At 40.8% G+C, this 12,557-nt stretch overlaps 4 protein-coding genes across 4 annotated transcripts; 2 read left to right on the top strand and 2 right to left on the bottom strand.

The window, feature by feature from the left end:
• Positions 1 to 322: 322 nt before the first annotated feature.
• On the bottom strand, positions 323 to 1,777 carry Bfra_007174 (putative phosphatidylinositol n-acetylglucosaminyltransferase subunit c protein; the record flags this gene model as incomplete). Its single annotated transcript, XM_037337547.1, has 2 exons — positions 323 to 1,431; positions 1,486 to 1,777. The coding sequence occupies 2 exons, from the start codon at positions 1,775 to 1,777 to the stop codon at positions 323 to 325; spliced, it is 1,401 nt and encodes a 466-aa protein (XP_037186927.1).
• A 3,309-nt stretch (positions 1,778 to 5,086) lies between these two features.
• Bfra_007175 (uncharacterized protein) lies at positions 5,087 to 5,987 on the top strand (the record flags this gene model as incomplete). The annotated part of the gene is made up of 2 exons (XM_037337548.1): positions 5,087 to 5,730; positions 5,786 to 5,987. The coding sequence occupies 2 exons, from the start codon at positions 5,087 to 5,089 to the stop codon at positions 5,985 to 5,987; spliced, it is 846 nt and encodes a 281-aa protein (XP_037186928.1).
• A 2,960-nt stretch (positions 5,988 to 8,947) lies between these two features.
• Bfra_007176 (uncharacterized protein) lies at positions 8,948 to 10,066 on the top strand (the record flags this gene model as incomplete). Its single annotated transcript, XM_037337549.1, has 1 exon — positions 8,948 to 10,066. One exon carries the CDS (start codon positions 8,948 to 8,950, stop codon positions 10,064 to 10,066), a length of 1,119 nt encoding a protein of 372 aa, XP_037186929.1.
• A 219-nt stretch (positions 10,067 to 10,285) lies between these two features.
• On the bottom strand, positions 10,286 to 10,714 carry Bfra_007177 (uncharacterized protein; the record flags this gene model as incomplete). Its single annotated transcript, XM_037337550.1, has 1 exon — positions 10,286 to 10,714. One exon carries the CDS (start codon positions 10,712 to 10,714, stop codon positions 10,286 to 10,288), a length of 429 nt encoding a protein of 142 aa, XP_037186930.1.
• Positions 10,715 to 12,557: the final 1,843 nt, after the last annotated feature.

Genomic DNA, 12,557 nt, shown 5'->3' on the forward strand with positions numbered 1-12,557 from the left:
TCGCTGGCCGAAGGTGCATTTCGAAACTTTACTTCGGTTAGGAGGCATTATGAAAGATGTTTGAGTAGAGTGGCAGTTTGATAGTCAAGTTTTTGAATAGGCGAGCAGAGTAATATATTGTGGCGTGTCTCACCTTTGAATTGATCTCGCTAGAGTAGCATCGAAAGAAAGGGGGCGCAGCGGGCGAAGGGTCATGGCTTTCTGGATGCAATAGTTCGACTTATTCAATTTAGGAAACATCACCAACGCTTTTCCTTAACAATATGGGCTTGATAAAAAAACTCGAATGAAGTGAGCTCTGCGAATTATATTATCTTCTAGTCTAATAATCATCCCAAGCCCTTCTAATGACAGGCCTTGCTGGATCCCACGGCCCGTGGATTTCATTTTTATATTTCTGCAATCCTATCAACCACCAACTACATCCACCCATAGCTAATCCCGTTATTAGCGTCCCCAGAACCACACCAATCAATCCACTTTTCCAATCCCAAGCTGATCTTCCTGACTGAGGCAATACCAATCCTACGCCACCTCCGGCACCAAAAACGAGTAATAGAGTCAGTATTAGATGACCACGTAAAGAATGCAAGCGAGTATAACGACGGAAAACAGGAAAAAGACCAAAAACTTCGATGGAGAATAGTGTAAGACTAAAGACTTGTCCGGTACTAGGAAGACGTGATGCCAGCACTGTGGAGGCCATTAGAGCAGCATTCGTACTCAAACTTGCGGGAATGTTTTTGTTCTTCGTGTTTGATGGTGGATAGCCAGATGAAGATGAAGGGGACGGGGTAGCATAGTCGAAGAAGAATATGTTGATTGTAAAGAGGAGGAATGACATTGCCCAGATCGAGTCTGAAGAAGTGGACCTGGTGAGAGATTTGAGAATGGGAGAAAGGCCGAGGAGGGTAAAGTAAATTAGAAGGGCTGATTTAGCAGTTGAAAGACGTAGCGATGTGCGATGAGAGAGGCGTGAATTATGTGGTGTATAAACCGGTCGTGTTGGAGGTGGTTGAGTTAGATTCGAGGTGGTAGATTGAAGAGATGTTGTTGATATCGAATGGGGATGTTTTGGCCCATTTGCAGCTGTTGCCAATAGATTTGGCGTTGAACTCGTTGTAGATACACTGTGAGAGAAAGGCTGCGGCGGTGGAAATGCTGGTCGAGTACTTTCTTCCTGTCCCACCCATAAATCCCACAATACCCAGCCTAAAAAGGTAGCGATAGAGCCCCAGCCAACCACAGAAACCGGAGAGACATGTTTATCATATATCCCAACGAAAGAAACAATGAATATTATGACAGAACAAACGTGTTGTACTATGACCGTGGAGTCTGCTACCAATGGCCAAAAATCATAAGGCTGAAGACGTGGGTTTCTTTGCAGATGTTCGAGAAAGGTATCCTGATCCGTGTAATTGTCTGGATCTATATCAATCGATCAGTATTATTTTTCATTCGCTGAATTGAAGCACGCCATACATGATTGCTTCACCCATAGCAGTTTTTTCCAGGTGACTTTCCGTCTTCTGGTACTACTTTTCGTTCTGTCGGTATGTCTTCCTCTACTTCTTAATCTTCCAGCATCCCCATTTGTCATGCGCAATTGGTTGAGAGCGGCAGATGGTCTCCGAGGTGGTGAGGCTTGAGATATAGCATCTTCTGGTGCAAGATGTGACCTTTCATAAGGTATAGTTCGAGCAGAGGCGATGTTGGGTGCTGTTGAACTTCGATTCAAGGGGGGGGCAGATTGAGGTGCCAGTGGAGGCACCATAATTGAGAAGGCTGTGACATTTCAAAGTTGATATCTGGTTCATAAATTGTCAGCCTCGAGGATAGTTTTTGGATGCTATTGAGGTCAGTTTCGGTTACCGTTGTAGATTATGGGCAGTTTGCTTACCTAAAAACGCATGATATGAACATGATTCACATGATAATAATTGTATTTTGTTGCATGTCTCAAATTACTGATGAATTATTGATGTGGAGGTAAGCCTAGGGTAAGTGGGTGGGTGAATGAGTTTCTTTTCTTTTCCTCAAAAGATTGTTAGATGACCGATTTGAACATAGGGCTTCTTGATTGGTTGAGATTGTAATGGAGCTGCTTATCCGAATTCGATTCAATTAACTTCTCAGTCAATTAGAATAGAAGATGTTGGTTCCCATCTATCTATTCATTCTCATAGGTAGGTAGGTCTCCTTCCTTCACTTCCTGTGAATGAATGATGATATACACCCCCCTGTCTTCGTTTACAAACATAGTTTGCTAGGTACTGAGCGTTATGTTGCTTTAGAAATGTCCTATTATTAGCACTTCGATTGTCAACTGATAGCGAAGGATTTATCCGATTACCATCTCATCTCGTCCGTGTCAGAAAGATCCTTCGGAATAAGCATATTTCTCATTCTCATCCTACTCCGCGCTAAGTCAACGAGGCGAAAGCTTACATGGTATAAGCAACGATGTGGTATTACATTTCATGAAACATTGTCACGAATGTATGTAGAGTAAACACATTGATATCAATCACATTTGCTTCTCTGCACCTTTCTCGGGTTTTCGGTCCTATTCATCTTGAACGATTCCTTTTCGGGGACCTCATCTGATGAGCGATGAATGTATCAGCGCTTATGTGTATTTCACTGAAGGCAACATATAAAAGGTTTCAAGAAGCGCTGGAATGGCCGTTCATTAGGCGAGCTTCCAGGGATGTCGCTCTGTACCTTAAATCATCTTAAGAATGGTGGCAGTACAAGAAGAGTAGTATCAAGATATAAGCTGTTTCCCTGCAGCTAGGGAAAGGCGGAAATAACCTTCCATCATCATTCCAGAAGGATTCATGGTGAAAGTTAAGGGTTGGAGGCTAGTGGTCTTGCTGACTGCGACCCCGTAAACGTAACCGAGAGAAGGTTACAAAATGATCTTTAGATATCTGAAAACGACGATCAAACAAATTCAAAGTGTCGAATTCTAGCCATTCCAGTGTTCTCCCGTGCTCTATAGTTCAGAATCAGCCTGCGATCTGAACCATACTAACGAATCTTATTAACATTCATACTTTGTGGGAGAAACATAGTTTTGCAGGGATTTTGATACACTACACGGTATACTATGGATGTATGATGAGTAGATGCCGAAGCTCTTATCTCTAAAACAGAAGAGCTACAGGGATTCCGGATGGATTTACTATGTGTACCTGACGATCGTTTGACTATGACGAACAAAAGGTTATGGAGACTATGTATCATTTACCATTGAATCTTAAAATATATTCACAACAAACTCTGCTTAGTCAAACATTAATCTCGCGATAGAAGCATTGAGTAGAAGGATTGATCAAGTGAAAGTATATACATAGTAGGTAGCGCAGAATAATCCCTCAATTGCATTGAGTTGTTATTACCCTTTACTACGCCCAAATGCCAAGAAGCCAGTAAATTAAGGGAGCTACCCCTTCATTGACAAGAATAGCTCGTTTAGATATCCTCACGGCATAAGCACGACTAGAATCGTATTAGCAACCTCGGTATAGAAAATTATTTTCAATTGAGGGGAAAAAAAGAGTTTTTCGACACTTCACTTCGTATAATAAATTGACGATGACACTCTTTGAGACTCTGATTGAGCAACCAATAATCTACTTGTATAGCATCACATGATACAATTTCAAGCCGGCACATTGTGATTGAAGTCACAAGATACGGTTACCTACACGTTTCGTTATCAGAGTAGTATGCCAAGTAAAGTACATAAGTATGTACGTCTACGAGAACGAGACATTCTTAACTTTTCATAAATCATTGTTTTGTATCAAAAACATTCCTCAATTGTTCGAACAGAGATTCAAATCATCAAAAGTCGCGTGGGGGCGCAATGACCATATCTCAGTATTACAGTTGGTAGGTATTTACGAGCTTACCTACCGCAGGTAGCTCCCAGTACCTACTCTTCGGTGTTCAAGCAGTGACCTCCATACAAGGATTTCTATGGACGCGCTGATAGGATACGAAGAAAAGTGGAAGAGGAAGAACTGTAAAAGGTCTCCCCCATAATTGGAAATCTCACTAATCATGCAAATCTCCACCTTTCCGTGATCTTGTCTTGGTAATATGTTAGTTACGAGTAGCGCTGTATATCACTCAATTCACGTTTTGTTTTCAGGCTCCAATTTATTATGAGAGAGGTCGAGCGATATCGAGCGACGGGATCGAATGGATGAAACTAATCAAGAATCACAATGGGATGAATATCTAAGTATATCTTCAATTGTTCGAGGAATGAATGAATCTTGCTTGTCTTATTGTCTACTTTGTACTGTACAAAGCCACAAGGCTTATACACTCATACTATCGAGCCGGACAAAACCCAGCCCACATCTTACCACCTCGCCTCGAACAATCGAAAAAGACAAAATCGTTCACGCCCCATCAGCCCATGTAACCTTAACTATTCACTATGCCATTTACCCTAGAAAGTACCCATGAAAATCGCGCAAGGACCCTGAGGGGCTGAAGCTTTTTCTTTGCCAACACCCCAATATGGATTTTTAAGTTTTGAAGGATTTCTACCAAATTAGCATTTTAGAAACATTAAGTGGATGGAATTCCCCCATGTAACTCTAGTCCCTTGTGTAGAGTACCGAAAATACTAATGCATGTTTGTGTTGCAACTATTGTTTTTGCCTAAGTGTGAAGAAACGATTGGCTATAACGCACACCACTCGCGTGGTACGCTATCCTTTGATCTAAATATGAGAGTTTCCCTACCTCACTCCACCACTTCTTTATATTCATTCTATCGACTTTTGTTTCCAATCTTGATTTCTTGCTCCAGCCTTTGTATTTTCGTACCTCAAGTATTGATCGATTGGATTAAGCTGTGTTCGGAAAGATTGCAGATCGATCTACTCACGTTTGCGGCATTCCAAACGTCTCGAGTGTGACAAACACTACCAAAGCGTCCTAAAACATCGGAATCACTTGCCATTCACGACTCTTAAACCTATATACGTACTTCATCTCTTCATTCAAAATCTAGTCAATAATTCATATCTTAATAATTCTATTCATATCAATCGCAAAAATGCGACCATCATCACCGCTCTCGCTCCTCCTTTTCCTCCAACTTTCAACCGCATTCCCAGTTTCACGAGAATGTTTCAATTCTCAATCTTGCAACTCACTCCACTCAGTCAAAGATACTCTCTCGCTCTCTCACCCTAAACCCAGCGATCCCCGCGATCCACATTTCCCAAAGCATCAAAAACTACCTATCCCAACTTTTGTCAAACCAACAACTACTTCCCCTTCGGACGACGAATATTTTGCAGAGGAAGGTGCTTTCGACAATGCACCAACGACTCCTTCAAATGATATCACCGCAGATGAGGCACTTTCTGCAGAAACACCACTCAGTTCGGCATATCTTCAAAGTTTGACAAGGACGAGTGACGAGGATGAAGCGAGACCAAGTATGCCCACTTCTGCATTACCTAAATTGCGCAAGGAAGATACGAGAAAATACTGGGAGGGAGAAAACGGAGGGATAAGCATCAATGAAGAGAAACCAGGATGTGAAAATTCCAATTCGTGGCCCGGGACTGCGGTAGGATATAGAACTCGCTTGGCGCATTTGGAGATGGGACGAAGAAATGATTTTATGGTTGTGGGAATCGTGGTGGTTTTCTTACTTGTGGTGTGTGTGTTGGAGTCGGTAGAAAGATTTGGGTGAGTTTCTTTTTTTCACTTTGTTATACTCGGACTTTGGCTAATATATGCGTAGAAATCGAAATTCGAGAAGAGGGGAAATATTTTTAGAGGATGATGAGACGTTTGCTTTTATTGTTAAGAAGCCGAGAGAGTTCTATCAGAACGAACCTGTATTCAATGAAAAATGCGCGCAGGAATCGGAATTCAAAGAATATAAGGATGATGAGACAGTTGTAGCGGAAGATTTCAATACAGATAACGAGAGAGAGAGCTGAATTGAGCTCGAGGCGTTAGCTTATTTCTCTTGTTCTCAATAAAGGTTGATTGGGTAATGGTGTTCGGAACATGGCAGTGGGGTATTTGATTGTGGAAAAGAAGCACAATAGGCGTTTTAGCATGTCTTTACGGCGCAGGATAATTTTGGTCAAGAGTTATATGCTTGATGAAGGACGAATCTCTGAATCTCACGCTTGGCGAACATCGCAATTAGCAACGGCAATCAGGGAGAGGGGAAAGAAAGAATAAATAAAGTTTAAAAAATTCGTGAGTCCATGACAATGCTGCTGATCTGCATGAGCCCGTATGCCACTTAATCTCAGTCAATTCAATTGATCTGTATTTCTTGTATTTTATGTGGGAGAAAATATCCTTTTCTGTTCTTATTCAAACACAAGAAACCATGCTTATACAGTATGAATTCTACCACAATTCAGGAACGGGAAGTTCTCACATCGAACGGCTTCTGATTGACAGCTATCCAGTTTTAACTTAAAAATGGCTCGAATCAATTTGATTGATTTTCTACAGAAGTGCCATTGCATAGAGAATGTTAACTACATAGATAGTGGTGTTAGTTTGCTCTCAGCTAGCTAGGTATCTGGCATTACCTCATATGGATCTTTTTCTTTGTTTCTTATTTCCTTCTTGTATTTGTGGTTGAGATGAGGATTTCGGGATTCCTGAAAAATGTGTGTTTAAAGGGGAAAGTCGTATAAGTGTATAATCTGGATTGAGGCCAGAGAAAAGGAAACTTCCTGGATAGAGTTGTCCTGCGCGGGACCGTGGGCGTGATCTCTTGTTACTTAGATAGAGATCGTTTTAAGTCTCGACAACAATTCGCTTTTCTGTTGAGTTCATCGTATCAACTTTACCCGAATTATGACGGAATGGCGAATTCTTGTCAAGATCGTCGTCATTCCCCTTTCTGGACCGTGATGGTGGGACAGAGACTTTATAGAAGTGGCTAAGGTTATCCATTGATCGCGTTCTTCTACTGAGGAAAATGAGACCCGCTGTCGGAAAATCTACCATAATCGCCATATTTTGATTCAAGCTTCCTCCTGGTGTCCGTTGATACTTTGCAAGTCCAGCTCTTGTCCCGGAACTGTCTCCTGTCTAATATGCCTCCGTCATCGTGATTCGTATTTTCATCTGCTTAGGACTGAGAATGATAGATCTCTATGCACTTCTAGTTTCTTATAGTTTTCTAGAAATTGTGAAAAAGAAAAACTAAACTTGTGTATGAAATATTTCCCAAGGTAAGGCTTCAATGTGTGCGGGGTCCAGGGAAATAATTATCTTTATGTTCATCAAGTACCTTTATATCAATTTCATTAGAGCCATCCATTTCTTCCTCGGGAAAATACTCAGAAACGACAGGTAAGCAAGGAACTGGAAACAAAAATGACGCACAATCAAACAAAACGATCGATCAAGAGTTGAAGTAGTTAAAACAAAAGAGTCTTGGGGCAATATAAAGATCAAAGCAGGTTCCGGTTCTCATGCTATCTTTCATTATCCATCGTTATGTGAGGTAGAGTTTGTGTATTTATTCGCGCTTGTAAATTGGGAAGGAAGAAATCTGTTTACCCAATACCTTATCAATGCTTATTACAGTAGCAACATGGCAAAAAGTTTTGCGCCAAGCTCGACTAGTGGGTGTATTTTGACAAGTCGTACTTGTAGAGAGGGCATAATGCATGACAGGAAGAAAGGCCTCTGGTCTGACTCTGTTAATATTACTTTGGTGATAAGTCTGAAGTCGTCATGATATTCTTGTTATCATTGTACTAATTGTTGATTGTTATTTGAAGTTATTCGGAAGTTAGAGAAACCATATATACTCTCATCGAGGCTCATTCTTAGAGTAGCATAAGTTATTTCTATAGTCGCTTTTTCTGTAGCCTTCTATACTACATTAATACATATAAATAATCGAAGGTATTTTCCGTAGCGTGCATTGGAATTGACTGAATTCAAGTATTTCCGTGAATGGTTATCAAAATTAGAATGTCTTTTCTTGATCAATCGATCGCTTATTTTGGAGCCTATGTTTTGCGCTTAATAATGGTCGGTGTGAAGGTGGAGGCCGAAGTGTTGAGAGCTGACCTTCATATCGCGTTGACTAGAGTTTTCATGCATTCACTTGTTGAGCACACTCGAGATCTTCTCTACACCGAGTTCCAAACTTTAATCTTCACTCTTATTCGTTCCTCGCCTCTCATGATTCATTAATCTCTGGAATGTATCCCACAACTCGCCTGAGTGTGTACTAATCTCAATTCCATAAGTCTTTGTTAGATCTTCCTTCGAGTGTCAAGTATCTTAGAAAATTGATTGGCACATCTGTCCGGGAATTGAATGATCAACTGATACAACATTTGAGTTTCATTGATTAAAGTTGCTTCCCATGTCTTTGTCCTTGACCGAGATCTTTGTTATCGAGCGCGTCTACGTGTAGTATAGACTGAACCTGGAGAAGAGTGGTTAGAGCGTATTTTTTGTTGTTGTGCGGAATTCTCCATATCTATGATAAAGATAATCATGATAAAAGATTCTCAGGTGGTACTATAGTTCTAGTCTTAATCCTTCTTGTGTTTTATTTAGTACGTACTAAATAACACATTTCCTTTTTTTCAGTATAATTTTTGTTGTGTTTAATAGAGAAAGTCGTTAACAAAGATATTCCAGATCTAGTATAGTTTTTGATCGGAATGTTCGCCAAACCCCTCTTTATCATTGAATATTATCTTATTTCTTGTTCTCAACTGCCCACTTATGTGCCCTTCTTTTCAGAAAATCAGAATCCGGCCAACATCTCAAATCAATCCATTCCTTCCGCAAATTGTTCTGGATCTGCTTCACTGTCTCGTATTACCAATTATTTAGTCTTCATCTTCAATCCTGACGCCCAAATCTACTCTGAATATCCAAAGTTCATATTTATTCAAATACAATGGCAAAGCCATTGACGATTTACGAGCCATTCGAGGGGAACACGAAAGAAGAGTTCGACGCGCACGTGCCCAAAGAGGAAGATTTTTTGTTATGCCACAACTGTGGATGGACCGTATATCACCAGGTACATTACTGGTACGTTAGTCGCGTCAAATGCATGTGCAATGGAGCCAGGGGCATTTGGTTTATTGGCGATGACTATGTTCTGAAAGAAAGAGCTATTTTGGAATATGGGCGAGCTAGCGTTATGGGCCCTGATGTTTCGATCTCCAAATTTCTGACCGAAAACTCTACTGTACCTGTAGTAAAATTTCTACACCATTGGAAGGACAGTCAAAGTCATTTCTCGATGGCCGAGAGGGTCCCGGGTGATTCTCTAATGCAAGCTGGGGATAGTATGAGCAAGGATGGGATAAGACTCATTGCCAAAGAAGTCGTCGAGTATCTTATAGAGGTGCGCAAGTTTACATCACCAAAAATAGGAGCTCCAGACGGTTCAAATATAAGAGATAGGGTGATAGGTTCTGATCAGAGGATACAGTTCGTGACGGATGATGTTGAGAAATGGTGGACTCGTGCCAAACTTCGGTTGTCAAAGGAACAAATTGAACAGTGGGAAGACGTCATCAAAGATGAATATCCTGTCAAAGGACCATATGTGCTCACACATGGAGATTTGGATGCGAGTAACATCATGGTAAAAGATGGACATGTCACCGGCATCATCGATTGGGAAGCAGGGGGGTATTTGCCAGAATGGTGGGAGCCAGTAGCGACTAGTATGCAATTACCGCCCTTATGGTCCTATTGTTTTGAAGAGGAATGGAAATTACAAATTGGGCCATGGCCAGAGAAAGAAGTCCAATTTGCCAGGACTTTCAAGAATTTCTTCAAAGACTACTATCCGAGTCAAATCGAACCGGAGAAGTTCTACGATCAAGACGCTTATATTCAATGTCCCAATTATCGTCGCTATTTGAAAGAATCAAGAGATGGATTTGAATCAACCGTTCGTCAACGCGAGAGGCGCAAGAAACAAGCTGCTGAAGAAGAGAGTGCGGCTTTAGCGGCTTTGAAAAAATTAAGCTTGGATGAAAAGGAAAAAGTCAAAGATTGAAGATAACTTATAAATAGGCTGGCGTTTATAACTTGTGAATTCTTCTATGCTACCGAGAAATAAAAGCTTTTAGTACTCCCTCATCTCCCTAGAAAGCACGCTGAGATCAGCGGGTTTGTTGGGTAAAAAAAGCGATTGATATAGTCAACTCCATTGTATGTAACTTTTAAAACAATGCGCACTACATTTAATTCAATTTGACAACCCATTCTCTCTCCCTTATTCCCTCACCTCCCCCACGTCTCTCTCATCTTTTATATCTTTCAATTGTTTCCATTCAGCAATCCTCATACTCTCCTTGAGACGTAGAGCTACAACATTTGGTGCAACAGAGATATTCACACCCCGCGAATGATCTTCACTAATCACAACTAAACATTTAACCCCAAACACCTCGATTTGGACCACCATACACCTGGGGATTTTGTCCTGCTCATTCCCGTTTTGGTCCAGATTAGATTCTGATACATGCGTCCATAACGGTACACGCTCTTCATGGTTTATGGTCGCGACTTTCTGAGTATCTTGATGTCTGATAGTGATGCGTTCGATGGTTTTGTGACCTGGTAGGACACCCGTACACCGTCCACAATTCGTTGCGAGTGTCGGGTTGTTGTCATTACAGTAGGGGTACGGGTTTCCCTTCATAATTGTGGGTAACGACATAAAGGTTTAATGAATCAGTTGAAGAAAGTGAATAATAGTGGCGAGAATACGAAATCACGTGGATTGCCGGCTAATTTGAAGTTGGTGAGATGAAAAAGACCAGATGTAGGGAGGATGCCAACAAGGTTTTACAGCAGGAAAACTTTTTAGTTTGATGTTGAAAAGAAATAAGAGAAATGATATGACAGAGTTGTACATGTGCATTGGTTGAACTTACTATTGGGATTTATTTGAAGTTTGATTATTAATCGACTGATTATCGTTCTGGTTGCCCTTTATATCGATGAGTGTTGTAATTTAGTGAAACACAGGACATTATGAATTGAATACGGGAAGTTCGAAGCATTCAATATAGTGACTCTTGAAATTGCTTGGTTCTGGGGATCAATGACGAAAAGAATGGAATAGGAAGGCAAGAAAACTCTTCAGCTATCGAAATGTTCTATGCCATCTTGATAATGTACTAATCTTTCCCGACTTGGTCACCATCGTTGTTGAATAGAATGTAAAGACATGCGAGAAAGACTTCCCCCCTTTGTTGCAACACAAATTAACCCCGCTCTCTATTCAATTATTCTTCGCGCTGCACAATACAATAAAGATTTGTTTAATGAATCTTTCACTACATGGGAGTTTCGACACGCCGTGGTTTATCGAAGAAACTCTCAGTGCCTGAATTCCACAAATATAATGTTGAGATGGTTTTATTTACATGTCCAAAATTTACTATTACGCCAGCAGGAGAGATCTAGCTTATTGAATGACTTATTACTGAAGGATGGAAGAGTCATGAAGAGCTTCCCGCGTACGTACTCGTGAGAATCAAGTTTTGGATATTGTGTTGTGTCTAAAATTCTGGACCACGGCCCTACTGTCATCGAAGCCATTTCCGCGCTTCCGGAACATGCAAGTTATTTACGATGTTGAATCGCTTCGAACATTGAATTTGCTCTAGATGTTAGATTGTCTTCAGACATTCTTTAGTCAAAATTTTCTATTAGTTCGGAGCACTGGATCCCCTTGCTTATATGAGAGTGTATCTGAAACTTCACGGATCAATTAGCTCAAATTTATAGGGTAGTGTGGGGTCACTCCTCAAAAATCGGGGTTGGTCAGTATTGAATTCATCAAAGTCTAATTTCCAGCACATACTGACTATTGCACATTTTGTTCAACTGTCAATCTTCAGCTCCAAATACAGCAGATATTTCCGGCTGTTTGAAGTCTCCGCAAAGTCCCGTCGCAAGAATGACTGGAGTAAAGTCTTGGTGCTGTAAGGATCTCGATAACATTCACTTGTGACTCGACACGAACGAGGAATGCGTGGTTCCTATTTTGTGTATCACCAATTACCCTTCAGTAGTCTGACGAATGAGATATATTTAGTTCTTTTGAAGCATTAAACATCAGATCTTTGACTTTAGCTTTGGAAGAAAGAAGTCTCTTTCTTGCGAAACGAGAAGTTTTACGTTGTCTCTAGAAAGAATAAACATACACGTCCAGGTTACACTCTCCCTCATGGAGTCTTCCAAATCAAATCATACGATACTGAGATTATTTCCATACCCATAATACACTCAGATCAGTGATTAGATCTCACATCACCATAATATACATACAAGCGAATTCAAAAAAATCCAACTCCGCCCTATAAATTCTCACAATTCCTACCATTCAAACGCTTAACCCGGTCTCCCTCCTCTGCCTCAAAAGAACCTAAGCAGTCGAATTTTTCAACATTCAACACAACCCGAATAAACCATCTAAATCTCCAATACAACAATTCTCTCACCCTACCTAACCTCCCTAACTTCAGCCCACTCAT

This window comes from Botrytis fragariae, assembly GCF_013461495.1.
Source record: "Botrytis fragariae strain BVB16 chromosome Unknown tig00000795, whole genome shotgun sequence".
NCBI classification, from domain to species: domain Eukaryota; kingdom Fungi; phylum Ascomycota; class Leotiomycetes; order Helotiales; family Sclerotiniaceae; genus Botrytis; species Botrytis fragariae.